At 36.7% G+C, this 20433-nt stretch overlaps 1 protein-coding gene across 2 annotated transcripts in view; it reads right to left on the minus strand.

The window, feature by feature from the left end:
* Positions 1-1761: 1761 nt before the first annotated feature.
* slx9 (SLX9 ribosome biogenesis factor) overlaps positions 1762-20433 on the minus strand; it is a 96739-nt gene continuing 78067 nt past the window's right edge. For both annotated transcript variants that reach the window (XM_088604993.1, XM_088604992.1), the window contains 3 exons: positions 12952-13111; positions 2973-3041; positions 1762-2213 (listed from right to left, as the gene is read on the minus strand). In XM_088604993.1, the coding sequence (XP_088461119.1) occupies positions 2087-2213; positions 2973-3041; positions 12952-13111 (356 nt within the window). In that variant the 3' untranslated portion in view covers positions 1762-2086. The remainder of the gene's footprint in view (positions 2214-2972; positions 3042-12951; positions 13112-20433) is intronic.

The following is a 20433-nucleotide window of genomic DNA, read 5'->3' on the forward strand; positions in this document are numbered from 1 at the left end:
AGTACTTTCCCATTTATACACTACGTTTCCATGGAAACTTTCATTGAGGAAGGCTTTCCATAAGCTGCTGCCTGAAGTTGGGACAAAAACAGTTTCAGGTGAGTACAAGCTATAAATCTCAATTCAAACCTCAACAGGAGATGATAGTTTCTCATACTGTACATCTCTATAAGATGTTAACTATTAACCCAGGTCTACCATGTTAAATAAAAATAAATGAAAAAACATTTTCGCAAGACAAGCCTAACAAATTGGTCTTGGTTTTTTTTTTAGTTTGTTAACATTTTGTCCTCACAGCAAAATCCAATGGTTACAGTCTCCAAAAAAGAACGATATTAGGCCTTTCAATAAACAAGTGGTGTATTCTCAGGGCCCAACAATGCAAAACATCTATATAATAACAAAATAGACGCTTATCAGAAGAAATAAACCTGAAGGGGCAATTTTTTGTGTAATAAGATGCACACTATAATATCATTAACAAAAAAAATGATGCTGCTTTAGAAGTAAAGAAAAGAGATAAACCCCAGGAAAACTGAGTAAAAATACTTTACTGCAATTTTCTTTTGATGTTTGAAATTAAGAAGAGGTGATCAAAGCATACATTTTTAAATCTTTTGTTAAAGCTTTCAACATACAAAACAGTAATGGTCAATGTTCTTTTTATCTCATTCTTTGCCAGCCACTGAGGGCAGCTGTCAGTGAGAAAAGGGTTTCCAGCACTGCCGACAGATCTGCTATTTTCTTTGTCTGCTGGGACTGCTCTGAGAAAACACCCTGACATTGACAACTACCGACAATGGGTACAACTGATTCCTGATTCAATCAGTCCATGTAGGAACATTCAGAAAAAATCAGCGCTTGAAGATTCTAAACATTCAAGTATGATTCACATTTTCCTAAAGTTTAAGGAATTTGGGTTATTTACTGTAAAGTGTTAGAATAATTTCAAAGATCTTTGTTGGCAAGTAATTTGTTCATCATGTGAAAAAATCCATCCTGTTCCAATAAGACAATTTCTGGTGGGAACTGTATGGTGTTTATGATACCTTCTAGTATTGCAAGTTTCCCCAACACTACTTGAACATAAGACATGTTACAAACAAAAGGAGGCAATTCAGCCTGTCTGGCCTATTTTAAAAAGCTAGGAGACAGTGCCACTTAAAGGTCCAACAAGCTATGGATAACCTGACTGATGCCCATCTACCACTGGCCATGCATAACCACTTTTCCACTATCACCTTTGCTATTGACACCCCAGACATAATAGGCAACATTGGACTGCAAAGTTCTGCTGTTCTCCAAATGCCTTTGCAGTCGACCTTTACTGATACAGCCACATGGCAGATAGTTTTGAAGTATTTTGTCTTTATTATGCTTGCACATAATAAAGAAACCCTTCTAAACAAATTGCTTTAACTTGAAAACCATAGCACTGCTGTATCTCTAATAATGTACTGCAAATCTCAGACCTTATGCAATACGCTTTTTATGCACAGAGAGCAGGATAGTCTGGCTTTCCCTTTAACTTCTTGCCTAAAAATGCTTACATGAGGCAACTCTTTGCCCTCGTGTACTGAGGTGCCCACTATAATACCATAGCAATTAAATGGTGCTGCTTTAAAAAGTGTCTAATGAAAGCAATACAAAGTACTCCTTCTAAGATAAACTCCAGAACTATAAATAGGCTGGGTAGCAACATCTTAGTAAAAAATAAATACATTACTGAAAATGTACATTTTATGTTTGAAATTAAAGACATTTTATTATTTTAAATTATGAACATTTTATTATTTTGCTAAAGCTTTACATGTGCAAGACAGCAGTGGTCAATATTTCATTTTATGATCACTACTGTGTAATTTGCAGGCAAGTTACACAATCTTAAAATAAAGGGAAATGGAAACAAAATATGGGACATTCATAGGTCAATATGAAATATTTTATTGTCTTCTGTTGGCCTAGGATTCTAACTCTAACAGTAGCATATCATAACACTATTAATATTATTTCTTGACATAGAATGTACTTAATTATTTTGCCAGATGTGATGAGGTATGGCACAGTATGGCGAACAGAAAAATAGTTAGTTGGGATTCTCTTCTTCCTCCTGTTTGAGCCTCTTCCTGAAGTGTTTTCCAATTGCCTCAAACGGATTCACCTTGAAGGCTGTGTTGCTTAAAACTTCAGTAAACTTGGATGTTTCATCCTCCCTGCAAAATAACACAAGGTTCTTCTTTAATTATTTAGAGATGTCCGGTTCACACTGCCAGGCACTCTTGACCTCACATGAGTACAGGGCATCCATGATCAAATATGGATCATCCTATCTCACCTTTTGTTGAAATTCTTAATTGATTCCACCAGCTACTGAAAAGATTCAGTATCACCCCAGAATGCCTCCTGCCCCCCCAGACATTGCCTTCCTATGATGAGAATTAATGATAACCTTCCTGCTATCCCAAAGTGTAAGGTAATCATGGTCAGTGGGTTATTCAGCCCACAGGTCTCAGTGCAGTCTCGGTATACCATGAAAAGTACAGAAAAGAGTGGCTGTCTCGTATCCATCACAGCATAGTAAGAAATGTATCTGGTTTCTGTTCCAAGTACAAAAGATGTGATATTAATTTGACCTAGTCATCCACACCATTTAGTTGTATAATACTCAAGCAGAGGGAAGCCCCGAGGTTAAACTATACAGAGCAGTGATAGTCATTGTATTATACTCATGTGATTGAGATTCTCCACTACACATGCACTGCATTCAGTCTGAATGATTCCCTGATAACAGATCTCTAACCAGCAAATGAAAAAAATTAATTGTGCAGGTGGGTAACGTGTAGGGACTTCTTTTTTTATTCTTTTCAGGTCTGTGCCTGTCCCATCTCGCACAACCACAGGGGCATCAACCATATTATCTATTCTTTGGAAGAATGATTAATGAGTATTCTCAATTTCAAGACATAACTTACAACAGCTTGCGCTTCTGAGCTGGTTTCATCTGACTGAAGTCAGTAGGTTCTGGTTTCTTCTTTACTGGTCTAATGGAAGAAAAGAAAAAGAGGCTGTGACAATTTCCCTGCAGGAGAAACTTGCTAAAATCTTGTGGAATTTTTTTTAGTGTCTGTAACACCCTAAAACTGGAGATTTTCTCACATTTATTAAAAAAAATTCTACTCATGTCTATGTTACAGAAATAGTTAGTAACACCTTTTAACAATTGAAAATTATTTAAATTTTCTGAAATTCAACAAAAATGTCTTACTGAGCTCACGTAAAATAAACAGCATATTCTTATTTGTGACATATTCCACATTTATACAATTTTTTAGCATAAACAAATCAACAGCAGCAAATACTTCGAATGTAGCAGTTTATAAAATTTCAGTTACCCTACTTCATATACTGTATAAATTACTCACAGTGCATCCTATTTCATGGAGGTTCTGAAGCAATGTGAATATTAGATACATCTATATTATGTATTTTTACTTAAATAGAATTAAAATGTTAATAGATTTGTTCCTTGTATGTTAAAATTTTAAATGTCAGCATACAGTCCTGGGTATAACATGTAATTACAATTCACTGAAGTGCCTGCAGTCACACATAATACATATATTTTTATTATATTTACAATTAAAGTGAATGTGCAAAAATGCACAAAGTAATATGAAATTCAGGAACACACTACCTGCCAAATTTCAAGGAAAACAGTGCAAGCTATATATACAGAGTCTGGAGATTTATAAACAGAGATTCTGATTTTTACATTTTGTATCAGCTAAAACGTATCCTTTAAATTATCCATACATTTTCTAACCACTTTATCCAGTACAGAGTCACAGAGGAGCCAGAGTCTATTCTGGCAAACAAGAGACGCAAGTCAGGGTACACCCTGGACAGGATGCCATTCCATCACAGGGCACACACACACTCCTACCAGGTCCAGCTTTCCTAGGGAGCCAATTAAGATTCCAGCATATTTTTGCATTGTGAGAGAAATCCCAAGCAAACACACGAGAACATTGAAACTTCTCACAGACAGCACCCCAGGTCTGAAATTGAACCCAGGGCCCCAGTGTTGCAAGGCAGCAATGCGAACCAGTGTTACCATGGCGTTACCATGAAAGTGTTAAACATGAAAGAGTGTGCTGCTTATTATAAAACTTGCATTATAATAAAATGAATACATTAAATCTTACTTCCTAGAACAACCAAATTGTTGTGTTGCACATTCGGTGTAGACACACAAGACAGAGGCCAAGTTCTAAGAGGTGCAAGTTAAGCCTTTTGAGTCTGATGGACACAAAAAGCATCAACAGAAAACAACTGGGAGCGATTTAGCAAAAGCTTGCTTTTTCACCGAAAGTTAAATACTTGAACTTATTTGCAAACACTGAAAGTTTTGTTTATAATATTAAGAAAAATGTGTTTGGGAAAAAGACATGAATGTGTGTTTACTCATAAGAGTGTGTCATGGGATGGAAAAGGTTGAGAAATACTGCGTTAGAAACATTCAGTACTTTTGGGGGGGGATGTAGGGATGATGTTTAAGACCCTATATATATATATGTATAAGACGGATTAGTAAAATACCAATGTCACTGGAGGTAAAGAATACCCTGGTTCCATCATCTTGGGATTAGTGCTATTTTCTCATTAAGCACACACGTGAAATTGGTGCTCCTAGTGCCTAATGGTCTACGCATTGAATATGTTACACTGGCAGGGTATCAACATACCAGCAGCACTAACTTATGTTATAAAGATCAGGAAAAACATTCTGAAATGAAAAATCATCTGTTTTTTAAATGAAAAATCTGAAATGAAAAATCATCTGTTTCATTGCTTAAGGCATATCTTTGGATTTATCTACACATTATCAGATAGCTAATTACTCATGTCGAGGGTTGTAGAAAACCACAGATTATTCCAGAACCATAGGGACATTGTCCATCACAGGGTGCACAAAGGGATAGCTTATAGACACCAGTTAACATAGCCAGCCATGGAAGCTAGGCAGAAACCTGAAAATCAAAGTGAATATGGGGAAAACAAGCAAACTCCAGACAGAAGACACCCTTATCTGTTGTCTAAATGGTATCAAAACCATGACGCAAGAGCTGTGAGACAACAACGCTAGCCACAACACTACTGTTCTATCTCTAGATTAAGAAAAAAAAGTCAGATAATGTATTGCTGGTATTTATGAGGAAATGTATATATTCATTGTGTACTGAGTTCCTTTCCTGAAAGTATTGTTGAGTATCTGTATTACCTGTGTCTTTGTTCTTAAAATTTACATTTGAGTGTAAATTTGTATAAATAAGTTTTGTTCTTAAAATTTACATTTGTGTGCTTTTATGGTCTGATCATTTAAAATGTAGCCTATATTATCCATGGTATACAGTAAATTATCAGACTTTTGTCCCAGGAGGTTAAAATGATGACTTACAAGATAAATGAAGAAGAACAGTTTAAATGAAAACCTGACCCAAAGGATCAGACAAAATGTTCTACTTACTGTACAATCCTTTATTACAGCATCTATCACATTTATGTTTCTGAACAAGGCAATCTTCTGTTCTTTTTTCCTAGGATTCTGAGTAAAACCAGACATGCAACTTGTGCTGCCAACAAATTCCTTTATTATGAAATTTTCTAAGTGAAACATTATTAATAAAAAAGGTTTTCCCAGGGAACTGTAATGAATCAATTCTGACACTATCATTTGAGTGCCCCATGCGCAACATATGGTAACTGTTCAACAGGAAATAGCTGCTGACAATATTACTCCTTTCCTTGGCTTATTTGGAATCAAAATGGAAATAAAATTCTCTGTCAATGCAGGTGCTGTAAATACCAAAGCCATACATCTAAGTGACACCACAGAAAACGAACAAACATTCACTCTTTGAGCTAATACTTCCCAACACAGTAGCTAAATACCCGTCTCAAAACAGTCTTAATAATGACACCCTGAGAGAGTCATTGCAGTTGATCTGTACTCTTTTTTTTTCAAATGACAAAAGAATTTGCCCAAACACAGAAAGAACTTCACCTGCTATTTCTCGGGCTTTGTTTATAATTAGCTGATAGTACAGCCTCACCCTAATATCTAATCTTTTATAAACTCCCCTGAGAAGACAAAACTTTTAAGGATTAAAAAGACAGTAGTTAGGAACTGCTTACACAATGTAGCTCCATTTCATCCCAGAAGTTTTGTACACTGTAGTGTCAAGAAAAATAAAACAAATGATGAATGAAGTCTAGTGGAAAACACTCTGCTGCTCGCCAGTCAATCCTAATGAGTCCTAAAATGGGATTCAATCTGACACTCTCATGGAAAGGCAGGCCTCAATTTAGAAGTCAGTGGCCTCAAAGTGCTTCTAAAATAAGTTTTTTTAAATCTCAGACAGGACAATGACAGTATGGGCTAAGTCATCAGAAGAATGTCTACAGCCACCCAAAAGGAGAAGGAAGAAGCAAGATTACATATCTGGCTCTGTATAGCAAAGAACTAATAGAAGGTAATAAAAAATTAAAAACATAAAAGGAAATATATGTCACAAGAATGTTTGCTTTTTAAAAGTTGAGTGTATGCTAAACACAGGTATTTTTCACTATAACAATTCACTTTTAATATAAGACAATAAGTAACAGTCTTGATTAAATTTCTTGACAGACATTCACACAGAAGATTGTATTTACTCTGTAAACTGTAAACATAAAAAAAATTTAACCCCCCTGTGGGTTTTTTATAAGGAACTCTTACTCATTGAGCTTTTATGAAGAAAACAACTGTGTAAATCTGTGTACAAAGCACAGTGAGTAATATGGCCTTGTACTATATATAATCACAATATCCTAATGAACAAGTAAATTAATTAATTTTGACAAATATTTTTTGATTTGCTTTCTAGTAACAGTAGTGTGTTAAAAATCAGAGGCCTGTACCCATTCTTTCTATGGTGGTCAGTTGCTTGGAATAAGGTTTCAGGAATTAACAAACTGTGAATTTCAGCAACATTCTCTTCTCACATTGTAACATTTTTTAAATTCCAAAAAACACAAAAACAAGAAAAGCTCTGAAACCCAAGAATACATGTACAGTCGATAAAGGTGCACATTTCACAATTCTTGGAACAGCTGGATCCTTCAGAAACTGTACTGAAAAGAAAATCATACTGTCTTCCTTCGGGTTTTGTAATATTTTGCAGCAAACGAGTAACAACGACTAAAACCTGAAGCTACAGTATGTGAAGGATATAGAGCGACGCCCTACCAGATGTGTTTAGGCATTTGAAGCTGAATTTTAAAATACCCAAAAGTACTCTGTATCAGTGATCATACATCTGCTTTAATGGTATGACAAATTACAGGTTATTGCCGAGGGAAAATAAGATACGCACAGAGATGTTATCAGCCTGGGCTTCAATTTGTACCTGCTAGTCACTACCTTAATACAATTTACAAGGCAACTTTGAAATTAATTTACCTTTTTCATCTTCAGATAAGACAAAATTCCAAACTACATTTAGAATTAAATATAAACATATGTATACATGACATAGAGCAGATCATCACGAGAAATTATGGTTATGACAATTAATTAGCTCTTGCTGTATCACATTGCTTGAGGGAGGGAACCATTCTACAACTTCTGTGTCTGCATTTGACTTTATATATGCAAAGGGTGGAATGAGAAGTTGTACGGTAGTTCAGTCAAGCATTGTGAAATGGCAAGAACTAATTCATTTGCATAATATATATATTTCTGTTTTCAAGCCTATGTTTGGTTGTAGATCTGTTAATTTAACATTCATTTAAGATTTTTGTAGTAGGCAGGTAATTGATCCAAGGTACTAGTTCAGCAATTTCTTGAAGGAAGTCAAGGTATCGGTGTCAACAATATGACTGGGTATCTTGTTCCATTGTCCCACAGCTTTTCGGATACAGCAGTGCCTCTTGTTCTCGTTTTTTTCTTCTTCCATGTACTGTAGTCTCCACTTGTGCCCTCTGGTTACTGTTTCACTGTTCCTTCTGAATGTTTGGATCAAGTCCACACAATCTTCTCTGTTTAAGACTAAAAAAGTTCCGTTCTTCCAGCCTGTCAGTGTCGAACTGTGATGAGAGTAGATCAGAGCACTAGGAACAGCATGCCACTACTACAGAGATCATCAAAGTGGCCCTGTGCTTTCCGCATGGGGAAGGCAGAGAAATCAGCTCTCTAGTGCTGCCGATTTCTCTGCTGAAATAAGTGAGTAAGAGTGTGACCAGGCAGAGTGTGTCTTCAGCCAGAGTTGCTGACCTGTAACATTGCAGCTATGACAAAAGCCTGAAAATCAGTTCAGGGCAAGATAAAATCTCATACTATAGTTTAGATAATTGGACTTTGACATTGTGTCAGACAGCCTCAGGCCAAACAAAACCTATCTGTCAATACTCCAAATAATTCAGGGTTATAGAAAAGCTAAGAGCTAGTGAGGACAAGTGAAGTGAGGGTTAAGGACCTAGGCCAAAGGAAGTTAGGGTAAAACACTGGGTTGATCCTCTCTAATCTACTGTATATAGATGCCTCAGTAACACAAGATAATTACAGGTTTATGTACATAGGTCCTTCCAGCCAAGCTACCTTAAGAAAGGATCTGTTACAAGGACATTGCCTTTAGCCCTGGAATATATCTCATATATCTCGTCTCTTGACTGCATTGCAGAGCGGTGATATCCTTTTTGTTCTCACTGCTATTTTGTACAGGGTTGTACAAAATATTCGAAATGAGGCTCGTCTAGTGCAATGCACAATTTGGTCATAACAAACCTGTATCGGAATTTTATACTTTTTACTATATAGCCAAACATTTTGTTTACGTTTTTTATTCCTTGTCCAAATTGTTTGGAATATGTAAATGGTGTGTTAACAAACACCCAACCATCATTTTCATCTTAAATACATGTTGAGTAAATGGCCAAAAAGTACTTAATATGTAGCAAACTAGACGTAATTTCCACAATGAAGAAAGAGAAAAATGAAACTCAAGGAGTCATTTGCAATATGTGTCACAAACCCATAAGGTCTACACTTTTTATAGATTACTTCACTCTAAAGCTGTATATTGTGTAAAACTGATGTCTCTAAACTTATTAACTTATTAAGAATACATGCTATGATTTACAATTCTTGATCCCCTGGGGAGCATCTTGTGCTCTGTTTACTAAACAAGTAATTTCTTGACAAACTGAAAAACAGAAAATGCAAAGCCAGCTACAGCTAATCTCCAAAGGACTTTGAAAAATTCAAGTAACAAAAACTAAGGGCAACTTTTAGCTTGATGTATACTGCTATTTCATGGACCCTGCATCTTACACTATGTACTTTTGAGACTGATCAAGTACAGATTGGCTCACAATTCAAATAAAATAGGTTATAATTAAAAAGGATATCACCCAAACATGCACTCCCTTTTCCCCATACTCAGTTTTTCCACTGTCTTTTCTGCAAGGCATCTTTGAATCACAAAAAAAAAAATGTTATGTACAATAATAATTAACATGGGAATCTCTAAGATTATGTAAGATTTGCTACAGGATTAAACATAAAATTAAACATAGCACTACAATCGTTAAAAAACATTTATACCAAGAGTTACAAGCTGCAGTACAGCAAGAAAGACCAAATGAGTTCATAGCCCTAATTAGGAAATTTACTGTTCAGGTTCTTAATAAAGACACTGACATCTTTTTTATACATTTCAAGGTTTAGTTTCCAGCATTAAAATCTAAACTTTTTACCAACAACTGGCATGATACTTTCCTTTTATCTTTACATTCTTTAATTGTGCATCTATCTGGATTCCTACCTGTCTACATATTTTACAGTCCACTGAGTCCTCTTTAAACAGGACTGTTATTGAGTACTCAGAACGTGGAGGGAAAGAGAGGTGTCATGGAATGAATAATCTATATTTAAGTAAAGAACACTAAGAGCTGCTGTGTTAGTTGGATCCTGTTGTTTTTTTTTGCCTTTAGCATTTTCAAATGAATCCGATGATTAAATCTTTAAATGCCTGAAACAGAAAATTCAAAAGCTGTCTCAGATGGTAGCACAATGTGTGCCAGTAAGGTACTGTATGACATCCTGGAGCTTTTGTTACACAGGAGAGGTAAATCGTCTTGTTAACTACATGGAAATTCAAAATACCATTTTTAAATTAGTATCATTTTAAATACTATAACTACTGAATGCTATCAGATGATCTTTTATGCACCTGGACCATAGCATGTTGAAGGAAATGAATGAAACCTGAACAATTCTACAGCTGTATGGCTGCCTAGTTCTAACACAGTATCTGATACCTACTTTGACATTATCACACACAAATCTGAAGGGATGAACTCAGGGTCTATTTTGCTGAGGGATATTTTTGTCACAGTAAACTATATTTGAACCCATACATAATAATACTGAGCCTCACCATACCTGGAAAAAATCCATTATATTTACAAGGTAACAGTAAAACAGTTTAATCAATTTATTGGATTATATAGTAGCTTTTATCCCAAAGGATGCCAGAACACTTAACCTACCTCTCATGTGCAGCAGCAAGCTGGGTAATGAGTAGCAGCCATTATGTACCAACAGTCTTGCCACACAGCAGATCAGGTACAAAAGTGAGGTATTTCTTCACCAACTGAATTAAAAATTAGGAACCTCTGGTAGATCTGATTATCCCAGTCAGGAGTAAATTCGTCCAGACCATTGGGGGTAAACATAGTGTTTGTGTTAGCTCTCACAAAGACTGATCTTTAATAACCTTTCTTTCAGCCCTGTTTGTTTCTGGGTAACACAGAGATTGAGGCAATTTCTTTTGTGTTCATTAGTTTTTACATCTCTATATTTTATCTGTTGGAGTGGCATGGTGGCATACTGGTTAGCATTGTTGCCTCTCAGTGCTGGGGCCTTGGTTTCAATCCTGGGGGTGTTATCTGCATGGCGTCTGCATGTTCTCTATGTGTTTTCATGGTATTCCTCCCAAAGTCCAAAGACATACCAGGGTTAACTATGTGTGTTCTGGACTGGTGTCATGTCTATCAAGGTGTATCCCATCTTAAAGATAATGTAAGATCACTTTATTGGCCATATACAATTTCTTGTATTAAGAATTTGTCTTTTCGCATACCCCAACTTGCTCTCCATGAGACAGGGAGAGAAGATTGGGGTCAGAGCACAGGGTCAGCCATTTATACGGCGCCCCTGGAGCAGTTGGGGTTAAGGGCCTTGCTCAGGAGCTCAACAGAGTCGGATTCCTCTGCCGGCCACGAGATATGAACCGGCAACCTTCCAGCCACAGGCGTAGGTCCTTAGCCACAGAGCCACAGCACCGCCCTGCATTTACCCAATGCTTCCTGGGATAGGCTCCAGGCCTCTGTGACCCTAAATTAGATAGGAGGTTTTTTAAAGTAATGCGTTGGTGATATTTTAATGTTCTTTTCATTACCTCTTCCAACACGATCAAAATTGTTAATGCAATATCTATCTCACTATCATGGATTAATGCAATAAAACAGTTTATTTATGTTTTAAAGTGTGAAACTCTGGTTTAACACACAGATCTATCTAAAACTCTCCATTCTTCACAAGTCTTCCTGCTGGTCTTTCTTGTGGGGCCCACTGAGGCAGATATCAGGAGCTACTAAATTATGTCACAAACTCCTATGACAAAAAATACAGGGAATTGTGAAGAATTGCTAAACCAGAACTTTTTCAACACCTTTTTTTTTCCATTCCTGTGGAAAAATCTTCTAAGCCTTCATAAATACTTGTCACTCTCCAAGGCATTTAATGGTGCAAGCTCTGAATACATGCACATTAACAAAAATAGTATAAACACCTCACACGCTGCCAGTTACAAAAACACACATCCCAGACCACAGCATATCCAAATACAGACTTGAATTGCTGCTACTCTGGGCACTTCAAGACATGGCTGGACAAAATTTTTAATTCATTCAGCTGCTAAACTACCAAACAAGCAAGAAGGGCTGATTGGGCCCTTCTCATTTATAGACCATTATTTGGACTTTGCCTTGCGAACTAAAGTTTTTCACAAAAAAGACATAGAAATACCAATAAAAAACTGTATGAGCTCACTTTACTGTACATTAACACAAGCTTTAAGGAAATACGGGGATTCTAATATTATTGTTCTGTTGTATACCCATTTACTCTCATTTTAAAGCAAATAAGGAAACAAATGCAGCTTTGCTTAAGTGCTTAAGTGTTTGTGGAGCTTTGAGATCATGATCTTTTGAGATGTTAGGAAAATAGGGTCACAACTTTGAAATACAAGGGTAAATTTGTATTTACAAATACAAATTTGTAAATTTGGGGCGGAGCGGTGGCTCTGTGGCTAAGGATCTGCGCCTGTGACTGGAAGGTTGCCGGTTCAAATCCCGTGGCCGGCAGAGGAATCCTACTCCATTGGGCCCCTGAGCAAGGCCCTTAACCCCAGCTGCTCCAGGGGCGCCGTATAATGGCTGACCCTGCGCTCTGACCCCAAGCTTCTCTCCCTGTCTGTGTGTCTGTGTCTCATGGAGAAAAGCTGGGGTATGCGAAAAGAGGAATTCCTAATGCAAGAAATTGTATAGGGCTAATAAAGAATCATTATCATTATTAATTTCCCTCATTAAAACAATCGAGAACAAAAATGATTTCATAACAGCAATGAATAACTGTTAGGAGGCAAAGCTCTATTTCAGTACTTTACTCGGGAGTAAAAAAAGCAACCAAAATGTAAACAGACTTTAGAAATAATCAGGTATGTAAAGGAATTTAAACTAAAATATAATTTCTACCAGTTTGTCAGCTTAGGTATTGCGTGTGTATACATTTACAATTGTATTGGTTAAGATGCAGTGACCTTGGTCCCCCCCTAGTGAAATACTTACACCTTTGACTTCCTGGATGCTTGGGCCCTGCAGGAGGTCATGAGTTTAGGGAGCTCTGGCAGGGCGTCTGCGAGGGGCTGCATGTCTCCCACCACTGGAGTAGCTCTTCTCTTTGCTTGCGCTTTCTGCTGCTCCCTTGCCAGCTTAATGGCACCGATTTCTGAAACACAAGACGGCGCAGATAGCTGATTTAACACTCTGCTGCGCGCTTTTCAGGGAATTCGCTGCCTCTCATTTCCCCCTGGCAGAATTAGAAAAGCTAAAAGTGGAAACAAACAGGATGAACTGTTCTTCCCCTATTGGCTTTTTCTTGAACTGTTTGCTCCCCCGCCTCACTGCCATGCCCCATGAAAAACTCTCTTTCCCCTGGCATTAACAGGTTATTTGAAAGCACAGATCCACTAAAGTGAGGAAGAGTACTGGATGGATTTATCCCCTGCTCTAGTTAAAGCAAGAAAGCATAAGGAGATAGCAAATTAATTTGGATATTGGAAGCATGGATAGAAAGTTGGCCAAGTTTCAGTGGGTGGTCTTTTCTCATGCCAATGGGGAGTCAATTAGTATGCCTATGGTTTAGATTAATGAGAGAAACAATGAAACATGAAGCTAAACTTCTGTATTACACAAACTAAACAAACGCTTTCTGCAAAAGTAGATAATTATTTATTTACTTTTGCTGCCAAGAAAAACTTTAATGGCTTATCAAGCCTTTAAAGATGCCATTTAAAGTGACTGTTCTCCGAGTCAGGCAGAAGTCAAGTCTGTTCCATAGTAATTAGAATAAACTGTAAAACCAAAAACTATATACGAATGATTCACGAATATAGTTCCTCCACAAAACAACCCCCTACTAATCTTTTAGTCAAAAATATCTGAAATGTTTAATTCGTTTTCTTTCACTGTGTGCATAATACACAAGACAAACCTACTTTAAAATTCAGCTTTGTCTCTGGAGTGGTCTCTAGAGAGATTTTAGAGTTCAGATTCATGAGGCCCTCATCCTTTCTAGGTTTTTGTAAGAGTGCTTCAATTAAAACCAAATTATAAAAAAAAACAGGCCAGGATAATTAAAGATAAATGTTTATGTTTGAAGCATCTGGTATTCACTTTTAAAAAATAGCAGCTCATCTGAACACATTAAAATATATTGCGTTTCCTAGAAGATAAAACACTCAATGTAGACTTTTGTTCCATCCTTAATTTGCTGAACTGTTAATACCTTTATGAAGAAATTCAAAATGCACAGGTTTTCCATTGTTAGACACTAGATTTGATATCCATATACTAACTGCACACATATCAACACAAATATATAGAGGTTGATTTTTAAATCACATGCTTATAATATTTATTAATTTAGAATACACCAGATTACTTTGGCTTCATTGTTATATGTTGAAAATTGCTAACTTGTTTCAAAACGTTCAAGGTTTTACCATAACCTGCAAGCATGCAACCAAGTTCATGGTCAGCTTTTATCCAGGCACAGCCAGAATATAAATGCTGAGCACAAAAAACTATAGCCTCAGCAGTGTGGAGTAGTGGTTAAGACATTGGCCTCGGAACTGGAACGTTATGGGTTCAAATCCCAGGTAAGGACACTACTGAGCCATGTACTACATGTAGACTGCGAAAATAAAATGCCTAGCTACTGTATATAAATGACGACAAATGTCAAGTCTCTTCGAATATCCATCCATCTTCTAATTGCCTTATCCAATGCAGGGTTGTGGGGGAGCAAGAGGCACAAGAAAAAATACACAAGCATGCTTATGTTCACACCAGGGCCAGTTTTTCCAAAAGACATCTACTCTATCAATATGAAAAGAGAAGAAAGAAAACATAACACCCGAAGAAGGCTCCACAGTCGAAACGTAATGTTTTGCATACGTAATGCATACCCCAGCTTGCTCTCCATGAGACACACAGAGAAGCTTGGGGTCAGAGCGGAGGGTCAACCACAGTACAACGTGCCCTGAGCAGCTGGGGTTAAGGGCCTTGCTCAGGAGCCCAACGGAGTAGGATTCCTCTGCCGGCCATGGGATTTGAACCTTCCAGCCACAGGCGCAGATCCTTAGCTACAGAGCCACCGCTCTGCAAAGGCCCCTTTGCAGCCTACGCATGCTGATGCAGCTACCCATCTGAACTACTCTATCAATATGTCTGGAAAACCCACGTAAAGGTGGGGAAAACATACAAACTCCAAACCGATAGATAACATGATAATAATTACAAAGCATATTAGTACAGTAGGTATGCGAGGATCATTTCACTTGTTACTTCAATAATGGCAACATAATATACAGTAGCTCTGTCTCCACGCTAGCTATTGTGTCTCTGTTCACTGCAGTACACTGGCTGTAACAACAGCATCTTAATATAGTACATATATAAAAAGGCCTTGAAAAATCATTGAGAAAAGCATTCAATTACACTACCTCAAACACACAAGTTCTAATCAGAGTGTTTCTAATTACATTTATAAAAAGAGGAAAATAACTGTGATTCCTAGGGAAGGTTTACATACTACAGTATTAAAAAGAGCTCTTAATCTTATCACAAGGTACTTATGCAATATTGGCACGATAGAATCTCAATTGCCCCCTCCTGACTTTTCTTATTTTCCATTCATTATTTGATTTGAATAACAGAAACAAGTACAGAGGCTGTGTACAAGACACTCTGACAGCAAATTTTCAGCTTTGAGCACACAAATACAAGGCTTCACTAACTTCTCATTTTGAGCTGGGTTAAGTGTAATCAAATGAACAGTTTCCTAATGCCTTTTAGCTTAATGACAATTTTCTTACATTTTCTATTGAATCATAAAGGTCACATAAAAGTTTATATATGTATAATATAAATATATTTGTACATTACAAGGAAACAGTATTTATATGAAGAGGCCATCGAGACCTTCTGAATTTCAAGTCAAATGATCTCCCTTTCCAAAATAGTATTTAGTTTTTGTTTTCTTCTAGTTCCAGAGCTTTCAGAAAAAAGAACTGAACTCTCTGATTTGCAGGAAATTAAATAAATGCAAGAGGATTGTGTTCTTTATGTACACATAACATAATTTGCAGCCCACAGAAGAAAACTGTTTCTTCCGGTGAGCCTTAGTATTATAAGTAATTGCAGAGGCTATAATTTTGCAATGGAACATGGAAGGCTGAAACTCATATCCCACTGCTTGCTTCAAAATTCACAGTTTACATTTTTAAAGAGAATTCTTTGCCGCAGGACATGGATTCCAATGAAGGTCCAGTACATGCCATGCTGAAAGATTACATCTGGAACAGCGATAATGCTGAATACCAGTTTGATGAGTTTTACACCTATATAGAAAAGCAAATTTTCATACCATATATGATGGTAAGAATAAGCATTTACTTTGTGTTCAGTACCGGTGCTACTGTATGATGATCCTTCTTGGCAACCTAATTTGCAGAAACAGTACTCCTAGGGAAAGTGCAACAGAATTATAAACAAAACGTCTTGAGGAAAAGCATGCAGTGATGTCATTGACTAGGTAGCTCCACTACAGGCAGTAAACCAGCCACACCAAAAAAAGTAATTAGATGAAACTCAAGAAAAAAAAAGTGTGCAGACCTAAGAACATGTTGCTGAAGAGGGTTTTACTCATTCGTTATGAAATGCACATCTGAGGAAAACAAAAATCAGTAAGTGGGAATGAGGCACAGCAAAGAAGGAAAAAATGTTACTTAAAATACAAGCCCCCTGAAACCATTAATGTGTATTTTAAACATAACTGCAGTTATATCTTACTGCTTTCAGCTTGTATAAAAATCCAGACATTTTAAAACTGTTTCATTATTTTCAGGAACTATTATACATAGGGTAATTTTAGATGTCTGAACATTTTATTTTTCTATGAAAACAGGACTGAAGTATACAAGATATCCATAAGAAGGCAGCTCCAACCCCCATAATATGTCTTTTGAGGAAACAGTTTGTGGTCAGGTTACATTCTTCAAAGTACAATATCAATTACTTTCTGCATATTTTGACTTGGTCATTAAATTAATTTCTGTTGACAGCACTGTTTATTACAACCATAGTAAGGGCTCATAGTAGCCTCCTGCATGAAGGCCTTAAAAATCTAAGATCAAAGGAGAAGGGAAATATTCAGGCCAGATGTCAGCAGTTCTGATACAAAAAAAACACCTTAACAGGTGAAAATGTAGTTACATGAAATTTTATAGCTCTAATTTAAATCCTTACTCAGAAATTAGTTTGGACTTGAAAAAAGCTGAAGGTTGATTAAATTAATGTACTCAACGTTGGTACCACAGCGTAAGATTTTGTCCAAGGTCCCATGTTAGTAATGAAATGATTTATTTTCAAATTTTGAGAAAGCAGTTTGGTTTACAGCTCATTAATGGATCAATGACAAAACATACAGAAATCCAGTTGCATTCAGATTGGAGCCTGTCAGGAAACATCGAGTGATGCACTGTCAAGCAGAAAATCTTTCCTGTTCATCATGTTATCCTCTAAATAAACAGAAGACATTGTTAAAAAAACTCAAGAATAGAAAGAGTTATACTGATTTCTGTTTAGTTAATGCAGCAACAAAATCTAGATCCATTTTGCTTCCCAATATGTGTTTATATTACTTAACATTTTATTGTTGATTGTAGTATCAAAAGAATCAATGATATATGAATCCATGTATGTGATCTATGCTACTCATATTGCTATGCTAATCTACCTTCAAAATATCAAAAATACTGCAGAGAATAAAGAGCAGAAATAGAGGATAATTTTTCCCAAGCCCTGATTCTGGCATCTGGAGCAATTATACAAATAAACACGATCCATGTTTTTCTTCCCTAAAGGCACTCTACAGCAACCCCTATTAGGAAACAAGCAAATCCATAAGAAATTCAACAACTCTGGGATCTGTTTGATGTACTTAGATTTCAATGCATTAAAATGTACATTAATTCTAATCTTAAAGGGAACACCAAAAGCAAACCCACATGTTTTTTCTCTCAGCTCTGAGATACTATACATATCCCACAAAACCACAGTCTAGGATGTACCCAGTGTTTTTGTCTGTCTTCTGAGATGAGTTAATTTTTTTCAATATGTTAACAAAGAATACGATTTCACTTACTTGTGAACTAAAATCCCCATGACAAAAACGGAACATCAGATCTGTAGTAAGCTACTAAGGTTTAATTAAATAATTCCAGGCTTAAAAAAATATTTATGTCTAGCGTTACTAAAAACAGAGTGACCATAGAAAACTGGAAATAGGCAGATGCCACAGGGTGGATATCTAGATGTGGAGCTATGTATCTTTAGCTATTCATAACATTCAATAATGCTCCAAATTGTGTGCATGGGAAGTAAGAATATTCCGAAGGAGTCAATAATGTTTATGGAAATTTAGAACATTCAATAATGCTCTGAATTGTGTGCACAGGCAGTACGATTATTTCGAAGGAGTCAATAATGTTGATGGAAGGAGGTATTTTATTGCAGCTTATTTGGACGGAATGTGTTCTTCATAAAAATTCTGTTTGACAACAGCTGCTATTCGCTGAACAGAACAGCGAAAGATTTCACAGAAAGGCAGCTCTGGATTGTCTAAAAAATAAAAAATATAAATTGTAGATAAGAAGATCTTAACCCAAGTACCTAAAATCTAGCAGAAAAGTACCTTTGCATAATGAAGGATAATAATACATCCTGATCATTTGCAGCCATATAATGCTTTGCATCCCAAAGATTTTGAAAGCTGAGATATGATGTCACAATTCTGAGTTTTTAAGTCGGAATTCTGAGATATGAAGTCGCAATTCTGAGTTTTCAAGTCGGAATTCTGAGTTTTTAAGATAGATAAGACTTTATTGATCCCGTAGGGAAATTGATGTGTTACAGCAGTCCAGCCCAAGACAAGCAAAAACAGACATCAGAATAGATGAAAAGTTATACAAAATAAATATAAAATAAATAAATAAAAATAAATACACAGGTGTGTGCAAAATATGATGCTCATAGTCACTGTAAAAACAATAAAATATGTGCAAAAAGTGCGTAGGTTTATCCAGATTGATTGTCCAAAAAGTACAATGGAACAAAATGCTGTCCATAGACAAGCAAATGAAGGGCTAACAGTCCTGCCTAGGGCAGCATTATACACCCTGACAGCCGCTGGGAGGAAAGACCTGCGAAAACGTTCCCTTGAACACTGTAGCTGGAGCAGTCTGTCGCTAAAAGTGCTCAGCTGCCCAGTAACAGTCCCATGAAGCGGATGAGAGGTGTTGTTCATGATGTCTGTGAGCTTGGTCAGCATTCTCCTCTCAGCCACCACCGCCAGGGGGTCAAGGCTCAGCCCGAACACAGAGCCAGCCTTCTTGATAAGTTTATTGATCCTATTTGCATCTCTTGTCATGATGCTGCTGCCCCAGCACACAACAGCGTAGAAGATGGCCGCTGCTACCACTGATTCATAAAAAATGTGTAGCAGTGTTCCACACACACCAAAGGACCTGAGCCTCCTAAGAAAATAGAGTCAGCTCTGACCTTTCTTGTACAGGGCATCAGTGTCACCAGACCACTCCAGCTTATCATCCAGGTGTACCCCTAAGTACTTGTAGGACTTTATAAGTCGCAATTCTGAGATATGAAGTCGTAATTCTGAGTTTTTAAGTCACAATTCTGAGATACAAAGTCGCAATTGCGAGATACCATAGCTTGTTTTTTTTTACACCCTGGCGGAAACAGGCTTCCATATCTGCTGTACACTTTGCAGCAAAAAACAAGCAATGCAAATCGAGAAAATTGGAACAAAGAACCAGAAAAGTAGAAAGCAATGGTGGGCAACTAAAATCCTCCTAAGCGCAATATTATTTTAAAGTTAATTGTAAATAAATTCAGTATTTTCAAAGGATCCACAATTACCTCAAACCTTTTTATTAACCATTAGGGCAGCATTACACCACTAATATAAATGGCACTTTTCCAGGCAATGAGTCAAGCTGTCACTAAAAAGCAATAATGTATTTTTAACTAATGTATGAAATCGAGAATGGTACAAATGAAGGAACTGATGTCTGATTTGCCGTTGATTTTGCAGTGTCTCATAAAAAAATAAAACACCATTAGTTTCCAATTATACTCATACAGGATGCACTTTCAGTTACGAGAAATTGATTTAACGAGGAGATCTGGTTACCCAAGATCAGAATTAGATGAGTGGTGCTGGTTGGAAAGTTGTAGGTTTTAATTACACAAAATACAGCCAATGCTGGCTTATTGTATTTAGGATTCGATACAACCAGGTTTTGCAGTCCTAGAATGAGCATGCAGAAGCCCCTGAGAGTAAGGTTTCCTTCATTTAGAAACTTTTTATATGAAAGTAATTAGAATTTTTATAAAAACAGAATAGACTGGAGAAACCACATGATGCAATCACCAAATAAAAAAACAGTGATCACTGTGAAATGTTTC

This window comes from Lepisosteus platostomus, chromosome 14 (assembly GCF_059453375.1).
Source record: "Lepisosteus platostomus isolate fLepPlt1 chromosome 14, fLepPlt1.hap1, whole genome shotgun sequence".
NCBI classification, from domain to species: Eukaryota; Metazoa; Chordata; class Actinopteri; order Semionotiformes; family Lepisosteidae; genus Lepisosteus; species Lepisosteus platostomus.